Source organism: Crocodylus porosus, unplaced genomic scaffold (genome assembly GCF_001723895.1).
Source record: "Crocodylus porosus isolate Cpor-Errol unplaced genomic scaffold, CroPor_comp1, whole genome shotgun sequence".
In the NCBI taxonomy this organism is placed as follows: Eukaryota; Metazoa; Chordata; order Crocodylia; family Crocodylidae; genus Crocodylus; species Crocodylus porosus.
In genome coordinates this window covers 64579326-64600511 of record NW_017728947.1, presented here as the reverse complement: position 1 = coordinate 64600511, position 21186 = coordinate 64579326, and the positions used below count along the sequence as shown (strand labels likewise).

Here is a 21186-nt window from a genome sequence, read left to right as displayed (position 1 = left end):
GGGGTCCTTCGAGGGTGGCAGGAAACTACCTACCTGCGACAGCATCACCGAGGTTAGTGCCCATACTTGCAGGGGTGGAGCAGTCAGAAGACACTGTCCAGGGGGCAGGTGAGGCCATGACCAGGCTGCCTGGTATTGCACAGGAGCCCCAACCCAGGGCAGAGGGTGCCACAGGCCTCCCTTCCTCCTCTCTCCAACCCATGTCAGGATCAGTCTCACTCCACTGCCAGGCCAACTGCATGAGCCAGAGCTGCTGCAATCACCATGCTCTGTCCCAAGTGGAACACAGCCAGTTGAGGGCTCCCTCTGGCAGATCTTGTGGGGCAGAGGGCTGCAGGTTGGGAGTGAGGGTCACTGGCATGGCCTGGAGGGGGGGGAAGGGTAGGTCAGGAGTGAGGGGCACCAGCAGGTCCAGGGATCCGTGACTTGGGAATGAGGGGCACCATCACAACCAGGGGGCTATGGTTTGGGTCTGGCCATTGATGCTTGCAAATGGGTCCTGATACAAAAAAGGTTGAGAATCTAATCCAACCCCTTCTCAAAGGAGGACCATCCCCAGCTGTATCATGCCAGTCAAGGCCTTGTCTAGCTGGGTCTTAAAAACTTCCAAGGATGGAGATTCCACAGCTTCTCTGGGTAACCTGTTCCAGTGTTTTACAACCCTCCTAGTGAAAGAGTTTTTCCTTATATCTAACCTAAACTTCCCTTCAGTCACTCAATCAGCAAATGCATATTTGCCAAGTCACGCAGTAACATCTTCAGTGACCATGTGTGCAGTTCCTGTAGTCTGCCACTGAACTTAGTCAGCAGGCAGCCATCAAGGGTATGCAACTTGGTGTGTGTTTTGACATAGCTTCAGTTTGGATTGTCATGAAGACCCCAAAAGTGGAGACTGGCTATGCATAGACCTTGCCCTGTCTGCTGCACTTCCTTTGCTGCGACTTGAGACCCTTGCTCTGTCATCTGTGACCACTGGTAACAATCTAGTTGCATGATCTTTGTAACCACCATTTAGGGAAATTAAACCCACCTAAGACTTCTCTTTTAAATGAGCCCAGTTCCTTCAGCCTCTCCCTGTAAAACATATGCCCCAGTCCCCTAACCATTTTTATTGCTCTCTGCTGGACTCTCCAATTTCTTTACATCCTTGCTGTAGTGGAAGACCCAGAACAAGACACAGCACTCCAGAAGTGTCTTCACCAGTACTGAATAGAGGGAAATAATCACTTCCGTCTATCTGCTGGCAACACTCCTCCTAATGCTAATGCAACCCAGTATGCCATTATCTGTCTTTGCAACAAAGGCACTCTGTTGGCTTATATTTAGCTTATTGTCCACTGTAACCCCCATATTCTTTTCTGCAGAGCTGCTGTTTAGCCAGTCAATCCCCAGCAGGTACTGGTGCATGGGACTGATCTGTCCTAAATGCAGGACTTTGCACTTATCCTTGTTGAACTTGGAGGGCACGTCCGGACAAGCGCGGATGTGCAGTATGTGGCACCACAGACCCATCCACAGTGTCGCACACGCAGGTGTTCCTTGCAGTGGGGGGATGTGAGGCTTTTGATCCTAGGAGATCTGGGAGTCAAAAAAACCCACACCAAAAATCAGGGCAGTGCACATAGCGGCAGCATGCATTGCCCAAAGTGGGAGCTTGGCCAGCCAAAGGCACGCTTTGGCTGCTGACCAGAGGCCCCCAGATAAGGCTGCTGGGGCCAACGTAGTTACTGGCCCGAGTCTGCCCTACCCCATGAGTAACCTTCTGCGCTCCAGAGTGTATGTGACATGGACATTCCCCAGGGACAAGTAGCAGTGGCACAAGGGTTTCCGCTGCTATTTGTCCGTGGGAAACATGTTCCTGCTCATCTGGATGTGCCTCATAAGACTTCTTTTGGTCCAGTTCTTCACTTTGTCTAGGTTTCTCTGAATGCTGTCCCTACCCTCCAATGTATCTACTGCTCTCCCTCTCTTGGTGTCATCTGCAGACTTGCTGGGGGTGCACTCCATCCCATCTTTCAGGTTGTTAATGAAGATATTGAACAAAACTGGCCCCAGGATTGATCCCTGGGGCACCTGATACCAGCTGCCAGCTAGACATGGAGCCATCGATTACTACCCTTTGAGCCTGATGATACAGCAAGTTTTCTTGCCACCTTTATGGTCCATTCATTCAACCTGGACTTCCTAGTTTTAAGAGGCTCCCTAAGACTGCCAAATAGAATGGAGAGTTTTCATTGATTATTTGCCCTTCTTCCCCCTCAGTTTCTCTTTGTGCTTGCTGTTATTTTGGTTTTAGTTAGTTTCACCTCAGGAATGCTCATCGGTTGCAAGAACAGCACTGTCACCCTGGGGTGATACAGAAAATGGTAGCTATGTTTCTACAGTCAGCCACAACCAATAAGAAGCAGCCTTGCAAACAATAGAAAGTTTTAATGTTGGTTTTATTATACTATCTTTTGTTTTTCCTTGTCTGCATGACTCTGGCAGCCAACCTTGGGAAGCTGTGATTAGCAGTGCCTAAAGCGAGGGGTTTGGATACATGCAGTGATGGCCGAAAAGTTGGCCCAGCCAGTCAGCAGCTCTGGGAGTTTAGTGGGGCAGTGACCTAAATAATGTTGCCTTCCATCCTATCTGGATGAACTGCCACAGTCCTCTCTGGGAGCCAGTGTGTCCTTTGTTTTTTTCCTAGTAAGAGCCTTCAGAATTGTTGGAGACCTCAGGACTGACCCTAGGGTAGATGTTGAAGTAGGACTGTATCAAGCCATTGCCAGCCAGAATATACAACAGCTCCTTCCATCAAATTCAAGTCATCCTCTGGGCTTCTGAGAACTGACTGGCATCATGGCTTTTCTTCTACTGTGCCTTCAGTAGTTTGATCTTAATGTGACATTGATGCCAGTCACAGTTGTGGTCTCTAGCAACTATTTCAAAGGCAATGTAATGTACTAGTAGATGGCTAGTCCTTAGTTCTTCTGGGTTCTCGTTGCTTCAGATGGCAAGGAGGTCCATTACCTCCAGTTAGCTGACTATTTCATGGGAGTGGCTGAGGGTGCTGACACTGATATTGTGGATGCAGGCTACTGTTTCATAGTTTCATAGTTGGTAGGGTCAGAAGGGACCTGAGCAGATTATCAAGTCCGACCCCCTGCCATGGGCAGGAAAAAGTACTGGGGTCAAATAACCCCAGCTAGGTGATCATCCAGCTCCTGTTAAAGACCCCCAGGGTAGGAGCCACCACCACTTCGCGTGCAAGTTGGTTCCAGATCCTAGTCCCTCTGACAGTGAAGTAGCGCCTCCTGATGTCTAGTCTGAATCTACCCTCTGCCACCTTGTGTCTGTTATTTCTAGTCACCCCTGGTAGTCCTCGGGGGAACAGGGACTCCCCCAACGCCTTCTGGTCCCCTATGACTAGTTTGTAAATGGCCACTAGATCCCCCCGCAGCTTTCTCTTGTAGAGGCTGAACAGGTTCAGGTCCCTCAGCCTCTCATCGTAGGGCCTGCCCTGCTTCCCCCAATCATGCGAGTGGCTCTCCTCTGGACCCTCTCCATGTTGTCCTCATCCCTCCTGAAATGCGGCGCCCAGAACTGGATGCAGTACTCCAACTGTGTCCTGACCAGTGTCTCATAGAGGGGGAGGATCACCTCCTTGGACCTGCTCAAGATGCATCTGTGGATTCATGGCATGGTATGGTTGGCCTTCCTGACCCCACACTGTTGGCCCATGTTCATTTTGGCATCAATAATGACTCCAAGATCCTTTTCTGCCTCTGCACTGATGAGAAGGATGTTCCCCAGCCTGTAGGTATGCTGCTGGTTCTTCCTCCCCAGGTGCAGCACCTTGCACTTGTCAATGTGTTGAACCCCATCCTGTTCTTATTCGCCCACCCCTGTAACCTGTCTGGGTCTGATTGCAGCCTATTCCTCCCTTCTAGTGTGCCCGCATCCCCCCACATCTTAGTGTCATTTGTGAATTTGAAGAGAGTGCTTTTTTACTCCCTCATCCAAGTCACTGATGAAGATGTTGAACAGTGCAGGCTTGAGGACTGAGCCCTGGGGGATTCCACGGCCCACATCTCTCCAGGTTGAAAATGACCCATCCACCATCACTCTCTGAGTCCGGTCCTCCAGCCAGTTAGTGACATGTTGACGCCACACTCCTCTAGTTTTTTTAATGAGAATGGGGTGAGAGACAGTGTCAAAGGCCTTCCTAAAGCCAGAAAGACTATGTCCCCTGCTACCCCTGCGTCTAAGGATTTCGTGAGCTGGTCATAGAAGGCCACCAAGTTGGTCTGACAGGATCTGCCTCTAAGGAACCTGTGTTGGTTGCCCCTAAGCATAACTTCCCTCGCTGGCCCCTTGTGGACATGTGCCAGGATAATTGTCTCAAAAGTTTACCCAGGATTGAGGTAAGACTAGCTGGCCTATAGTTCCCCAGGTCCTCCTTCCTTCCTTTTTTGAAAATGGAAACCATGTTGGCCCTTTTCCAGTCTTCTGGCACCACACCAGAGCACCACGAGTGCTCATAAAACCATGCCAGGGGTCCTGCAAAGACCTCTGTTAATTCCCTCAGCACTCTGGGGTACACATGGTCAGGACCAGATGATATAAATACGTCCAGTCCCTCCAGAAGTTCCCTGACTAAATCTTCACAGACCCTAGTCCTGGGTGTTCCTCCCCTGGGGCCTGGTCCTGGTGGGGGTGCTGATCCGGTCCCAGGTCAGGAAAATGTAGGCAAAGAAATTGTTAAATTAGTTAGCTTTGTCATCTGGTGTGACAACCAGACTTCCTAGTGTGTCTTGCGGAGGCCCCACGTTACCCGGTACCTTCTGTTTACCCCCTATGTATTTAAAAAAGGACTTCTTGTTGTCCTTGATCCAGGTAGCTAGTTCCAGTTCCATCTCCGCCTTGGCCTTCCTGACTGCCCCGCTGCAGCCCCGAGCAACTGAGGTATAGTCCTCCCTGGTGATGGCCCCTCCCTTTTAGCTAGGAGACATTCCCGTATGCTTTTGGTGAGCCATGGGGGCTTTTGCACCCTCGTGCCCCCTTTGATCCGTGTTGGGATTATCTCCCTTTGGGCTTGGAGGATCATCTCCTGAAGGAACGACCACTCTTCTTGGACACCCGATTCCCCTCTGCTCCTGGATCTTAGTGCCTCCCCAACTATCTCCTTACCTCATTGAAGTCCACCCTGCTAAAGTCCAGGGCTGCTGCAGGCCTTTTCCACCTTGCGCTGGATACTAAATTCCAGCAGGCAATGATCGCTGTCGCCCAGGTGGTGGAGCACCCGCAGCCCCTTCACCAGGTCGTCGCCTGTGCTATGTTAACATGCTCGAAAGTCCGCAACTCTGGTCCACTATATAAGGAGCCAAGTCTTCAGCAAAATAGGTGTGGCACACCTTCACTCCTGGATGTAAATAGGCAAGGTCATATATCATTGAGGTCCTATAACTGGAGCAGTGAAGTTCAGTGAGTCACAGAAGTGACTCCTCTGAGCAGTGGGGGTATAGGAAGTGAAATACTACAGGATGCCAGAGGAGTGACCAGTTTCTTATCACGCACTGCTACATGATGTAAACTTTACATGAAGTTCTTCACAGTCTAGCATTTCAAAATTATTAGTGTTCTTTTTCTGGGGCAGAATGGCCCTTTCTGAAACATTTAATTGGCTGTGCCATCATTTTTTGGTATCCCTTTAAAGGCACTTAGAATACTTCAAATGTTACATGTACATTTATGTTGGGTAATGTGTAAATATTAAGAATAATATAAATTCTCTGCCAGTTCTATGTGCTTGACTTGCAGATGCTCATAAGGAAGGGCATGTGAAGATTGATAGACAGCACAGGATACATTATAGTATATTTCAGTTACAATCCTAGTTGTACAAAATAGCTTTGAGGCTAGGGGCATCAATCCCTTCTAGTACAGAAAGTGTATCCCTATTTCTAGCTTTTCCTCCTTTGCATTCATAGAGAAGTATTTTTATCAGGAAAGCAGAAAGGTGGTTGTTTTGAGTACCTGTACATGACTAGGACTACATGTGCAGCTCTTTTCTTCTGTTATGAAATGGGTTGTGTGATTCCGTGAACTCATCTTTTTTTCCCCAGGCAAGGAGGCCTGTGAGGGTGACTTGCTCATCTGTGAAAGAAGAGGGTCCCTATGTCAGGCTGAAGTACTCTTCTAGAAAAGCTTAGGGAAACAATGAAGAGCTCCTAACAAACTGAATTTATACTTTCTAAGTAAGGAAAAATAAATGCAGTGTAAAGCCAAGGGAATGGAATGAGAATGCTATAAGAAATGAGATGGAAAAGGTGACTAAAACTGATGCCTTTAACATTATAGTATTGTAATATTTTCTTGTTCCTTAAATATGCTTTACACTTCAGTAAATATATGTAGTATGTGTAGTATATATTCCATATTTTGGATATTTATCATTGATGTATTTGAATGTTGTACTTAAATAACTGTACCCGCAATAAATTATAGATGGCCAAGAGGTTTCACTTTGGCATAGTTGTGATGTATACTAAAATTATATGATTACATTAAAATAAAACTATGTTTCCTTGTTGGGATTTATATAAATATATTGATAAAAGATTTACCACTAAGCAGCCATTAATTATTGACAATATATTGCAGTTGCATGGTGTACGTTCCCATAGACTGGTTTCGCATCAAAATTTCTGTGTTATTGGCAGGGTATGCAAATGTGGTTTATAGTTGCAATGGTTCTTAAATTTTAATCCAACTGTGTAAGTATCACAATCTATTGATACTCTCATCATGTGTTAAAAGAATGAACCTGTAGGGCTCTGGAGTTACAAGGCTGCAGCATTTATGATTTGCCAAACCAGAAGCTAAAAATAAATCAGCCGATGAGAAGATGTGAGATTAGCTTTAATTTAGTTAGTTTTACCTCCTGCATCTGGCTTTTTACTTTTCTGTATAATCAAAGAAATTGACAGGCTACTCTGAGAAAATGTAGTGAAATTTAATTAGTAGAGATATTGAGATCACCAATTGCTGGTAATGTATTATGCTTTTCTGCTTTTTAAATGCCCTTTAGAATTAATATAAAAGCACAATGAAAATGTATAGCTTCCTATAAAAGCCTAAATATCCTTTGATTAATAAGCAAAACATATTCCAAAGAATGTAGGCTAAGATTCAGTAAGGTATTTGAGCAAATGCTAAACTTTTAAGTATGTGAGACTGCCAGTGGCTACAGAGGAGCTACTTAAATGCTTCCTGAATTAGGGCTTCACAGAACATTTAAAGCTTGGGGCTAAAAGTTTTCAGCTAGGCCTTGTCTAAACTGCATCTATAGCAAACCAAGGAGCACCACCAGGAAGTATATTGGACCACCTTGTTGTCACTCAGTGCATGTCAAAAGCAGAAATTAGCTCAGATTCTGTATCCTAGGAACTCCTCTTGACCATGCTGAATAGACATGTCAGTGATGATCCAAGGCTCACCACAGAAGCCAGGTAGAGCTGCCCAAAGTTGCTAAGCCTTCTTGAAAGTCAAGTCTAAACTTTTTAAAAAGTTATGTTTAATAATACTGCCCTGTGGCATTAGATCCAATGGACTATTTTTTAAATGTTGCAGAAAAGAATTAAAAAAGCAATCTTAACTTTCATTAAAATCTTTCTTTTCTTTTTAAAGTATTATAACTTGGCTTTAAAGTTGTCTTTACACTGAAAGCTGGCATACAGTTTTATAAAGCAGGAAAAATTCCACAGAATGGAAACACATGTTTTCTTCGAAAAAAAACCAGAGAGTTTTATTTTAAATGCTAGCTAGTGCATAATAATAATAATTCTGTAATGCTCTAATATTAGGATTGGCAGAAAAAAAAGATCATTGTAAGTGGAAGTTGGTCATTTTATATTCAAAGCAGGAGAGTTTGCAATCTTTTCTGGATCAACTGAGAGGATTCATTAAAATAAGCCCTTATAAAATTATTTTAAATAAAATATATTACTGTAAAGTTGTCATAAATATCACAAGTGGTTTGTGTTCTAGGTAAACTTTTGCCTCTTAAGAATACTACCCATTTGCAAACTGTATTTGAAAAAGTTAACGAAGGCTTGCTTATAAAAACATAGATTCCCTGTAAGTTAATTATTTTTTTAAATCCTGAGTAAAAAATGGACAGCTACTCTATGCAGGAAATGACCCGTTCTGACTTTTGTAACAGTCCATGTAATATGATTGTTTTTAAATTTGATATCTATATGCAAAATTCAGTCCAATATTTTGATGTTACTTGTACACTCACAAAAACCCCATGTTTCTACTTTTTTGAGTTGGCATAATGATAATGAGAGCTGGTTATGCTTATACATCTCCTATTTAGTTTATAGTGATGATAATGTTTATTAGAGAAGAGTATGTTTTAAGAGTTACCACTTCAAAAAGTTTCTGAAATGCAAATACAGTTCTTTCGTTTTGTGAGACCAAATTGTTGCAATTTGGAATATATAGCTCTTTTTCCACTAATCTACAGAATAAAATGTATCTTAGATAATTAACTATGACAGGACATACATACTGAAAAAATATATTTTAAAATTATACACTGCTGAATATATTGAAGATACATTACATATTCAAAATTTTCCCCACAACCATTTTAAAATTAGAATTTTGCTTCAAAGATGTTTCTTCAAATTATATTAAATGAATAAATTAAGTATATGTATGCAAATACTTGAATTTTTGTTAGTAACAGTTCGCAAAAGGAAATAGATCCAACCGTTAAACAACTGGAAGTGATAAATAATCTGGCAGTTTACTTTAGACACTAATGGAAACTAAAAGCTTTTAAAATGACAGAAATCTCACCAACTTTGGTGATTCATAGGCCCATTTTTGTTACACAGGTTGATCATATAGCTGACAGTTTTCCCTTTGCGTGACTCTCTCCTGTAAATTATTGTACTGTGTTATCTGAGTGAAAAGCCATTAGAGTTGTGGGGAAGAATATGACAACATCTCTTCAAAGGATTAAAGCAATTCCCAACAGTAAATGTACAATTTTCCCACACTCCCTCCTCCTCTTTTTTCTAGCAGCTTCCAATGGAAGTCACAAAATTTAATCCTCAAAGAAAATGTACTACTATTGTGAACCTTTTCAAAACTGTCTCATACACTGAAATTTATTTTTGCACAATTGTATTTCTTCATGGCACAGTGATTTCCATTTACTACTTTCTGGTTTATACATGCTGAAATGAAGGAGAGTTGGTCTGTTGTATGACATGGTGTGTATTATATTAAATTGCAGCTTCTAAAACAGCACAGATTGCAGGATACCTTTTGGTCACTCAGTGCCAAGTCTAATGAAATATCTATTTAGCTTTGACTGCTTTCCTTACCACTGTTTTGACAGTAGCCATCCCTGTAAGTGCTCTCCCTATCAGGCTCCAGTAGCTTGAATGCAACCTGATCTCTGTTTTGTATAAATGTGTTGTCTGCTGAGCTAGAGAACACTTGCATTAGCTACATTGATCAATCCACATACTTCTCATCATTTAGTAGACAATTAATACTGCAGTGTAAAGACTCCCCAGAGCACTTGGTTAGAGCTGGATCACTTTACACAAAAACCACAGGAGTTGTACATGAAAGGAGAAAAAAATCTAGCTAAGAGAAAAAAAAGAAAAGCATGAGAAAGCAACCATAGACCAAATTATGCTGTAATTCAGTGGTTGAGCTTCCAGCCTGATGCCTCTGAAATTATATTGCTTTCTGTTGAAATACTATGTAAAAGTTCCATCCTGCAAGTTGATGGGAGGTTGGCTTTTGTTGTCATTGTCTTTTAATTTTATTTTGACAGTATTATAGTGAAAAAAGAACATCATAATACTGAACACATCATTGTATCTGATGTTTCTGAAATATGTATGCTTTGTTTTTACGGCCACATAACTTGTTGCCAAAAGTGATGTTAAAATGAATTATAATATGAAATTAAAAGGTATGGATAGGATGGGGTTTCTTAAAAAAAAAAGACTGATTCACCTGTTTTAGTCTTAATTTGAGCAAATATTTCAGTAGAGGGATGATCAGTGTGATGTAATTCATTGCTGTGGGGCAAACTGTGCTTAATGCAGTTGTTGACTGATCTGTTTTTTAAAACCATTTGCATTTTTAAGTGCACTTGGACAAATTCTCTTTGTGGTATGAGCTCTAGAACAGCATGCTGGTTAATGTTTCATCTTTAGAAACCATAAGAAATTAAATAAGAGACATTTACTAAGAAGGGGCAACATGCTCGTGCAGTGGATAAGGTACCTACTTTATAGACTTCTGTTTCAGTGTGTGGCTGAGAGAATAGCTTTTGTAAAGCTGTATTGCTCCCTCCTTTGGTAAGGGCAGAGCCAAAGATATAGATTAGGTCTCTTTCTGCTTTGCTTACAGGTGCACATTGCACATGATTCCAGACAATTTATAAAATGATAATATAGGCCAATGTGATTTTGTCCTTATTTCAAAAGTATTTGTAAACATGATAGAATATATTTTGTCATGTATATTTGGGATTCCTCTAAACTGTAGTGTTGGCCTGTTTTTATAAAGTAGACAGCTGAATTTGTAATCAGATTTTCATTTTAATGGGGCATGTCTAGCCCTCTCATTCTGTTCCAAATTAAGTATTTTTGAAGAAAAGAAATAGAAATTATTAATCTGTGCGTGTATGAATTTCTGCGAGCCTGAACTGTTGTATTTTGAATGTTACAGATTCAAAGCAGTTGATTTGATCAGTTATATAGCCTAACTTTTTCAACTGAAAGTCATTAAAATAGCAAACATTTTCCTTTCTCCTTTATTTAAACCCCAGTAGGACCCCCATTTGCTTGTTTCCAAAAATGGAGTGAATTTGATGGAGCTTTTTTGAATGACAGGGTAACATGCAGTGTGGGACAGGTGCATGGTTTATTATGTAGTGTAGGGCAGGTGGATGATACTATTATTTATATCACAATAATAGATTGAGAATGCATTTAGAAAGTTACTAGCTATCCAAGAAAAGACCAGATATTTAGTTATGCTTTAAGGCGACAGTTGGCAACCTTTTCAGGCAGCAGGCTGGAATGACCCAGTTCAGTCCAAAGTGGATTGGTTCTAGGACTCAGCTGCCACTGCTTTTCCCTGCTGCGGTATGACCCAGCAAAGCATCCTGCTGCTAACCCCCAACCCCCTCAATGAATGCTGACAAAACCCCAGCTCTGCAAGCCAAATCCAGCCTGTGGGCTGTACATTGCCAACGCCTGCCTAAGGTTAAGTCAGACAAAGCCATCAGCTGAGAAGAATATAGCCATCAAAAAGTTTTCCCAAAAATTAAGTATTAAATTAAGTCTTCTCTTTTGGGGAAGTGAAAACTTCATCTGTGTGTTTAGCAGCCTATTGATGGATCTAATCAAGAAATCTGACCCCAAAATAGTAGTTCTTGGAAGTCTAGACTTGAAAGACTTTTTCTGGAAAATTTTGATACCTTAATCATCATTGAAATCATTTTTTTAATAGTCATACCTACAATCTCTAATTATGGATCAGATCCAATTCTGCTGACCATTATACCCATTATATACATAATGAAAATATAGCTTTTGTCTTGGTTTCAGATTCTTTGTGTATGACCTGCTGAATCCTCAAGTCAAAGATGAAGTTGAATTATTGTGATGTTAGGAAGGAGAGGCAGAAACTAGAATTGGTGAGAAAGAGGACTTCTGTGTAGCAAGAGACGGGAGAGAAGGGACAAATTGCTGTTCATAGGCACAGTATGTCTGGGAATCAGTGGTGGATGGTACTAGACCTAGCAGACTGAAGAGAACCCATGTGCTAACTCAAGATGAGGAATGGCTTGAGGGCTGTTCTGCTTAAGGGAATCATTTTCTCTCTAGTTCAGAAACGGTTGTGATTTCTCCCTGAAGACCTGATACTCTGACATACAGAATAAATATTCTATCTATATTATTGGATAGAGCTACTTTAATGCTTGTCTTAAACATTATTTAACATTTTAGCATAATCCCAAATCAAGCTGGAATCTTAATAGTTTTTGAATAATGTTCAGAAGTTTCCTCTTATTTCTAATTAGGATTGCAACATTGTTTCTTTCTTTTTTCCCATTTATAATACTGTATGTATCATATTTTATTTATTTTCTGGGTAGTCATTAATATGCCTTAGCCACTTTTGAGCAAATAGCTAGGTAATTAGGACTAAAAGTTTACACAGATAAATGTAAGAGCTGTATCAACAGAAGTTACCCAAAACAATTTCACATGATATTAACTTAAAATTGTTTTTAAACTTTGGAAATTTCTTCCCTATTTTCACGTAACCAACTGTTGCTACATTTACCTTTTAATGTTGCCTTTTAATAATTAGGTGTCCATGTTCAGTCACAATTCAAACAATTGCTTGAGATATTGACAAATCCGTGGGCAAGCATCTAATATAAGGTTTGATTGCAATAATAGTTCTCTCTTTACAGGTACTACAGAGCGGGTGTGTTTGATCCAGGGAACAGTTGAAGCGCTGAATGCAGTACATGGTTTCATTGCTGAAAAGATTCGAGAAATGCCTCAAAATGTGGCCAAGACTGAGCCAGTCAGCATTCTGCAGCCCCAGACCACTGTTAATCCAGACCGCATCAAACAAGTGAGTTTTTTGTTGAGAAAACAGAGGCACGTCAGCTGCTTAGAATTAACTGCTTTTTTGAGAAGCCTTAAAGATTTAACATGTAAAGAATCAACATTAAATGTATCTTAAGAGAATGTCAGAGGTTTTATTTTTCAAGAATTTACTGATCTTTTTTGCCTTGTAGTTTATCTATTTATTATTCTCAGTAGGGTTTATACACAATACTTTATAAATTTAAATCAACTATATGATGTATCCATAAATTTATCTTTTTATCTCAGGGAACACTCTTATTTGAAATGGTCAGTCCATTTTAGATTTAAAATATGATCTGTAGATCCTTAAGATATATTACAATTTAGGAAAATTATGCCAATACATTTCTTCACCTTTGTGCATCAAAAAAAGTCTTAGTTATGAATGTCATTTGATAGTCATCTGAATTCTACATAAAAAAAACTTGAAAATTACAAGAATTTGTATTTTCAGCTGTTCCAACTATCCATTTTTAGCATCCTTTTGCATAAATTTTACATGGCTTCTCCAAGTATTATGTTTTGTGTAACTAAGGTAATCACATATGAGATAGATAGATAGATAGATATAGATATATATATATATATATATAGATATATATATAATGAACTAACATCATCTCTGTATTGCATCACATTTTCCAAGAAAACTTAAAACTGGGAAAAATAATGTTCTCTAAGGAGAATGAATTAATGGGGCTAAGTACTTTTAAATCTATAATTTATTAAGTTATTTCTTGAGGAAAAGGAGAAGAGAGAAAATTAAATCAATGAGCATTCAGAGGAAATTTTCTCTTGTTTCTCCTGTATTTGAATGGTCCACTTAATAAGATTCAGTGTCATGCAATGGTTCGTAAGCTGTATGTATTGTCTTTAATTATTTATTCTATGTGCACATGAACATACCCAGAATGTGTATTTGATTATGTACTGCATTTTAAAGTTTTTATTAGCATGAAGCTGGGATAGTTACATTGTTCTAAAATATTAAAAATTTAAATTATTTGAGCCATTGCAGATTACTGTTAATTACCACAAAATCATTTATTCTGTATATGTACATATCTCAGAGGAAAAAAACTGTAATAGAAATTCTTTAGAGTTTTTTTTTAAATCCATAGGACCTGGCTTCCCTATCTAAGTTTTCCTGTAAAACTAGTTTTTCCTTAGTTACCAGCAGTATGAATGAATATGGTTCAGAGGAAGAGATAGCTAAAAATGTAATGTCTCAAATAGATTTTCTGCATACAAAATGTTACAATTTTAAGTCCCTTGTCTCATGATATAACAAGAAGTAAGTGTTCTGCATTGCAAGGGAAAGCTGATTTTTTCCTTTTTTCAGTAATATAAAGTACTTATTCCTAGTTCAGTCAATAGGACTATGAGATATTGGACTACAGTTCTACTACAAAAATATGCCTAATTACTGCACAAAGGTATTAGGACAACAGATAAATACACTGTAACTTATTGGTTCTGCAGTTTATCATATGAGTCCATAGTTTATGACCTGAAAATACCACAACATATTAGTATGTGCAGCATACAGAAGTATAGGTGTGTGTGTGTATGCAGAGGTATATATACAAATTTAACTATATGTATTTTATAATCAAACTTAAATGACTTCCCATTTCTTTTGTAATCAAGTGATATCTTTGCATGCTAAAATTGCACACTGTAATAATTGGTTTAGCAAATTTAAATTATAAAAACATATTCTCACAGCTCTTTTTTCAAATTGGAATAAGATAAGTCTGTCCTCTAGAGTATGTGTGTGTTTACACACCACATACACTCTTTATAACAGGCATAACACATGTATTTTTTAAAGCTTATATAACTTTTACAAACAGCAATTATGACTTAAAACCTTGATATTATTTTGTTTGGGAGCAAACAACTTGCAGCTTAATGAAACCAACCAAAGCAAAGCTTAGCATAAGTTTTGGGACAATAATCTTTATGAATTATCATAATTTTTTATTTGTAGAAACTTGAATATGGTTTCTAGTTCTCTAACACAGAACCCTAGTGAAAGGCCAAAATGCTTCACAACATTTCTACCAACCAGGCTTGTGATTATAGAACTGAGTGGACAAATACAGCATTTCATGAGGGTAGCGTTCCCATAGCACCTATTGACTTTTTAGCTTAAGTGTTCAGACAGATACAGATGGTGTAGTGGTAAGCTAGCCCCACTTTTCCATTGTCAACCAGTGAAGAACTGTACCTTAGTGTATTTTGTCACTCGAGACGCTCTCATCTGTGGCAGGAATTGCTCCTATTTATTTTCATGATCAGTAAACTAAAACATAAAAGTTCCGTAACACAATCTGTATTGTCCCACTGTGGAAATGGGCTTTAAAAATCCCAAACACAATTTTTCAATGTAGGCATCCAGTTCCAGAATACTTCATCATTCCACCCCTTTCGTGCTCTTTCCACTAGAAATTTCCCATGCTGTCCACCTGAGAGTTTTTGGAGTCATGTTAGAACTATGGTAGTCCAGGAAATATGCAAGAGGCAAAAAAAGTTGTGAGCAGTATCTTGAGACTTGGAGGTCGTCAATGACCACAAGATGAACATGAGCCTGCAATGTGATGCGGTGGCTAGTAAAGCGACCAAAACTCTGGCTTGCATCCATAGCTGCCTCTCAAGCAAATCCCAGGACGTCATTCTCCCCTGTACTCAGCCTTGGTGAGGCTGCAGCTGGAGTACTGAATCCAGTTTTGGGCTCCATAATTCAAAAATGTGGATGTGGAGAAGCTTGAGAGAGACCAGAGAAGAGCCACGCACTTGATCAGAGGTCAGGAAAACAGACCTTACAATGAGAGGCTGAGAGCTATGGGGCTCTTTAGCCTGGCAAAGTGCAGGCTCAGGGGTGATCTGATGGCACCTATAAGTTTATCAGGAGTGACCACCAGGATCTGGGGGAACGTTTGTTCACCATAGCTTCCCAAGGGATGATGAGGTCGAACGGTTATAAACTACTTCTTGACCATTTCAGGCTGGACATGAGGAAGAATTTCTTTACTGTTCAAGCCCCCAAAGTCTGGAATAGCCTGCCATCGGAGGTGGTTCAAGCACCTACATTGAACACCTTCAAGAGTAAACTGGATGCTTATCTTGCTGGGATCCTATGACCCCAGCTGACTTCCTGCCCTTTGGGCAGGAGGCTGGACTCAATGATCTTCCGAGGTCCCTTCCAGCCCTAATGTCTATGAAATCTTTTATTGGACTAACTTCATGTTTGAGTTAGATTTAGACAATTCTCTGCATTTTTCTTGTGGTCTGAAAAAGAAGCAGGCACTGCTAGGGCCCAAAACAGTCTTCAGGGTTGTAAAATGGGAGAAGAGAGACATTTCCAAGAATAGCTAACAAAAATAAAAATTGTAGAAGAAAGTATAGCTTGCTCAGTGGGAGATTAAGACCATTAAGAAGGGACAAGGTCATAAATACCTGTGGAGTTAAAAAAGATTATCAGAAATCAGGTAAATGATATTGAATTATGGAGCCAATGTACATGTTCAGTCCTTGGTTCGTAGCTTATGAATTTTTGTTCCTACCTTTTCAAGGTGTTTTGTAAATATCCCTTGAGTACAAGGATAGTGAGGTCAGAAATTGAGTAGGGGTTTTTTGTGTGAAAACTGTTTTCCTACTGGTTAATGTGTCTCCGTCCTTAATCTTTTCTCTGTGATCATATAGCCCGGTGCATAGTTTTAGTTTAGTTTTACCTGCGTAGTTTCCATAAGTGCATTTGATGCACTGGATGGGATCTATACCATATACCCAGATATACCCATGCTAGGATAGTCTTATAGGATCTGTGTATTCTGATGGGTTTATTGTGGGAGATGTTGATTATTTTAGCTGTGTTGAAAGGTTGATAATGGGATGGGCTGGATCCCATTTAATGTCTGTTGATCAGTGAGGAATTTGCTTCTGATGATGACTTGGGCAAGTCTAGGTTAAGGAGTTGTTTGAAAGCCAGGAATGGTGGGGCTAGCAATATTTCTCTCAAGAGCTGATATTTTTTGTGCATAGGCTATAATTGTTTGATGATACTTTTTATTGGTTCAAGTGTAGGTTGGTAGGTAACTACTAGAGATTTATAATCATGGGGATTCCTTTTGTAGCAGATCAGTGCCAGGTATTTGGGCACCTCTTGCAAAGGTATGGTCTATATCTCTACTGGAGTGTCCTTGTTGTATAAAGGCAAATTTCAGGGTAGCAAGGTATTGCAAGTATTCTTAGAGCAGAGTTGATAGTGTTTGAGGACCTGACTGTAAATTACAGCTTTTTGGTGTGTTTGGGATGATTGCTGGTTTTGTGGATTTAAATCTGGTGGTCTGTGGGCTTTTTGTGCTATAGTGGTTTGTGGGGTGTCATCCCAGTTGTGGAGTGTGGTAACCAGAGAGTTAGTGTTAGTGTAAAAGTATTCCAGAGAAAATTTGTTTGAGATGTGATAGTTGTTAAATCTGTGATGGAAGGCAGTAAGTGAGTCTCAGTGTTGTTTCCAAATGTTGACGTTATAATCTATATAATGTCAGTATAACTCAGGTTTGGTGCGATGATTTTCTAAAATTTCCTCCTCCAGGCAGCTCTTGAAGGTTTGGCATATTGAGGGGCCATCTTTGTGCCCATAGTTATGTCCGTGGTTTAAAGGAATTACTGGTTGTTGAAGATAAAGCTGTGGGTGAGGATGAAGTGGATGATTTGTGCAACTGGACACTAAGAACCAAGTACTGAATACAGATGTTGACATTATGGCTCATTATAACCTACTGAATTAAGGATAAACTCTTTTCACTCCACAGATGTTAACGACCCCTCACCTTTTTAAAGATTGTGATCTTCCACTAATCAAGCTACCCTGTGTTCTGCAGCTTTGTTGTCTATTAGCTACACCTACAAATACCTCTCTTCTCCTGTTTCACAAACCTGTGCTTCATTCAAAAGCATATCTAAGTCTATTCCAACCCTGCAGTTGGTCCACAAAAATTCTTACCTGAGAGTTGTCACTTCTCTTATTATTAATCCTTCAATGGGAATTACCCCTCTTCTGCCCCACTGGCTCCAGCCTAGATAGTCATTAGGCAACTCCAACTACTAGTTAGGGTCCCTCAGTATGCCAAACTTCTACTAGCCTTAGTTCTCAGCATTCTTCAGATGTCTGGATTCAGTGCTTCATCCTAAAATAAGACAGAAGGCAAATTCTTCTGGTACCCTACTGTCCTAGTACTCTGTCTCCTCTTACAGAGGTGCTAGACTGATTTACTTTCAGGGACCAGAAATTGTATGTGTAGAGCCTGGATAGCAGGCTCCAAGTTATTTTGTTATGTGAAGGTAGTACAGAATACCTTAAATTTCACCTGAAAATTGATCAGCGCTCATTATAAAAATGGATGTAATATGCTGTCTGCTACTAGCTGAGCTGGAAATTCAGGCTAAAAACATATGGAAACCTAAAATTATCAGTGGAAGCAGCCAAATATTCAACCGTTTTGTAAAACAATTTCCTGGGTTACTCCATTTCAGAGTCTTTCTTTTGAAAACCTGGGCCCCAGAGTTTAGGGACAAATTGTACAAAATAAAATGACTAAACTTAAACTTATTTCATAGTTCTACACTGAGTCGCCTGAGGGTCTGAGCGCTACCAAATCCTGTTGAAGTTAATGAAAACTAGATATGGAATTTGAGGTCTAACTTTAGACAACCTAATTTAAAAATGTTGGCCTGAATCCCGGAATGCCCACTTTGGTAATATCCTGGCCAGTTCCTTCTAATCACAGGAGTGCTCAGTAAACTACCTCAGTTTCTTAAAATGAATCTCCTGGAAAATAGCATAATTTATTTTATTATTTAAATCTTAAGCCAGCTGGCTCTATCCCAGATTCTTATCTCTGTTCGGCTTTGGAAATTTAAGGAAATTGCTTCATCTTGGACAAACAAATATAAAACTAGATATTTATGTATATATAGATGAGGGGCAGGCAATTATTTGGGCAAAGGGCCGCTTACTGAGTTTTGGCAAGCCACCGAGGGCCACATGACAGACAGCCCAGGGCAGATTAATATTAATTTTCTAAATTTTTTAGGGGCCCTGTGGGCTGGATAGAATGGCCTAGTAGGCTGCATCTGGCCCCCAGACTGCATTTTGCCCACCCCGATATAGACAGTGTTCACTCTGCATCAGGAGCTACTTAGCACCTTCCCATAAACTTTAAACAGGAAGGTGACAAGATTGAGCCCTGTGTGACATTGTAAGAAAAAGACTTCGCAAATGAGAAGAGTTAGCTATCTAACCACCCTTTAAGCTCTGCTGACAGAATTAACACTACTGCTTTCAAAGACATTCTTTCTATTCATGCTAGTTCTAGGTGTATTATCAAATGCATCTGATCTTTGTTCACTGGTCAGAAGAGATCATTAACAACTGAGACAAATAACATTGCTATGCTATATCCATATTTGAATCCTAATTGACAGTCTTAGAATTAGAGGATAACAAATGCTGCTGAAATTGGCTCATCACCTTGTTTTCAGTTAAACTTTCTTTTAGAATGATTTATTATTCTAATTTATAGTTATTATATTAGTCAACAGGCAAAAGTTGGCAAGGTTTCAATGTCAAGAATGACTTCTTAACCAATGGCTAAACCATAGCATATTTAAAAGATACTACCAGTGAGCCATTCGTCAGTGAGGTATGAACTGCATAAATCCATTTCAGATTCCTGGGAAGGAGAAAGAATGAGATGTGGGATGTACCTTCCTTCCAGATCACTTCCCTGTGATGTTCATGGAAGCTCCTGGTTAGCCATCAAGCCCCCAATATATATTGGTGTTCTAGTAGGCTCCAAATCTTTTGCTGAGATGCTGTTCACCCATGGGGACAATCACCATTGTTTGATTCATATATAGAGGTTATATAATTGCAAGCATTTTGTACTAGAAAGTGAAGAGGCCCAACTAACATCATTAAAGCCTTAAATAGTCCCAAGTTAGTTCTTCTAGTTACCTGCCAATTGACGTGAAATTTTGAAATGATATTAAAGTACACAATATAAGATACCAAAATCAGTACAAGTTTACCAACGCTATGAAAGCAAAACTTATTATTTCATTTTTTTTTATCAGGTTCCTTTAAATTATTCCCTGACCCAGAACACTCTTTTTTTTCCTTATTCTATCCTGTAGCCTGTGAGACAACCCTCAGGCCACCAAGTCTGTTTCACTTTTGCTAATTTTTCATCCTTCTCTTTTTTAAGCATGTTTTGTTGTTGTTGAAGTTCTGTCTTATTTTAGTTAAAAACCTTTCTTTGCTGGGTTAATTATGGGCTTTGGTCTACTTTGCACTAAAAGTTGTCACATAAATTCCGTGCCACAAAGTAGGGTATAATAGATCTATAAGAAACAAGCAAAACTGTTTTCTAGACAAAGCAATATGCAAATGATTCTGTCTGAAACAAAGATGTTTATTAATCAGGACATAAACATTGTTCAAAAATTGTTTCTTGTAAGAAAGACATCCTTTTGGCCATACACTTTTCTCGTTTCTTTTAACAAAATGTAGGTGCCGAGAACAAGAGTTTCACCCTCTTCCCTTGGCTTGGTACAGACATTCCAAAAACTTAGCTGGAATCCATCTAAGTTATGCTGTTTACTCTAAGTCCCCTAGGTTAGATTGGGAGGCAACAGAACATGCATCTGCCTTTGTGGGCAGATGCAGGCTGCAGACACTGGCCAATACCAGCAGGTTGGTGGTATTTATTTTTGCCTCCCAGCAGTCTCCCCAGGCTGTCAGACACTGCTGAGCATGACCAAGTGTCTGGGCCACCTGTGATTGGCTGCCCAGTGAACACGTTTTCCCCTGCTGCTACATCATGTCAGCCATAGGCACCTGTCAGTGAAGAGAGGCATGCTGTCTCTGCAGCCCAGTCGAAATCCAGCTCTGTGAGGATGCCCCCACTTGCTGTGGCCTAAGTGTCCATTGGCTTTGTCCAGGATGAAGTGTGGGGGTTTGCCCTAGGCAGGGCAGAGGTGGGGGAGCAGTGAGGCTCACAAGGTGCTGGGGAAAAGGCAGTATCAGCAGGGCAATTTGCATTCCCAATGCAGGGCATCAAGGCACAGATTGTCCCTCCACTGTCTCAGTTCCATCTGAGTCCTGGGACCAATGCTCTGGAACAAATCCAGTAAGGGCTCAGAGGATTCGGCTACCTCTTGAAGCCAGCATCAAGTTCTGAACTGAAGCCTCTTCCCCTGGAGCCCCGGGGAAAGCCACACCTTCCCCACAGGGTGGGGGGCAGCCACACCTTTGTGGCTGCAACATCTGGCTGAGGGGTGATTCTAGCATGGAGATCGGGGGGCTGCACGGGGAGGGCCATGGATCCCTGTTCAAAAATGTGCTGGACTGAGCTGGTAACTGCCCCTCTCATAGTTTCATAGTAGCTGGGTCAGGAGGGACCTGAACAGATCATCTAGCCTG

The 21186-nt window shown here is 40.4% G+C and overlaps 1 protein-coding gene across 4 annotated transcripts in view; it reads left to right on the top strand.

Annotated features, from left to right (window-relative positions):
• NOVA1 (NOVA alternative splicing regulator 1) overlaps positions 1–21186 on the top strand; it is a 228989-nt gene that overhangs the window by 148132 nt on the left and 59671 nt on the right. For all 4 annotated transcript variants that reach the window (XM_019551667.1, XM_019551666.1, XM_019551668.1 and 1 more), the window contains one exon: positions 12512–12678. In XM_019551667.1, coding sequence (XP_019407212.1) covers positions 12512–12678 — 167 coding nt within the window. The remainder of the gene's footprint in view (positions 1–12511; positions 12679–21186) is intronic.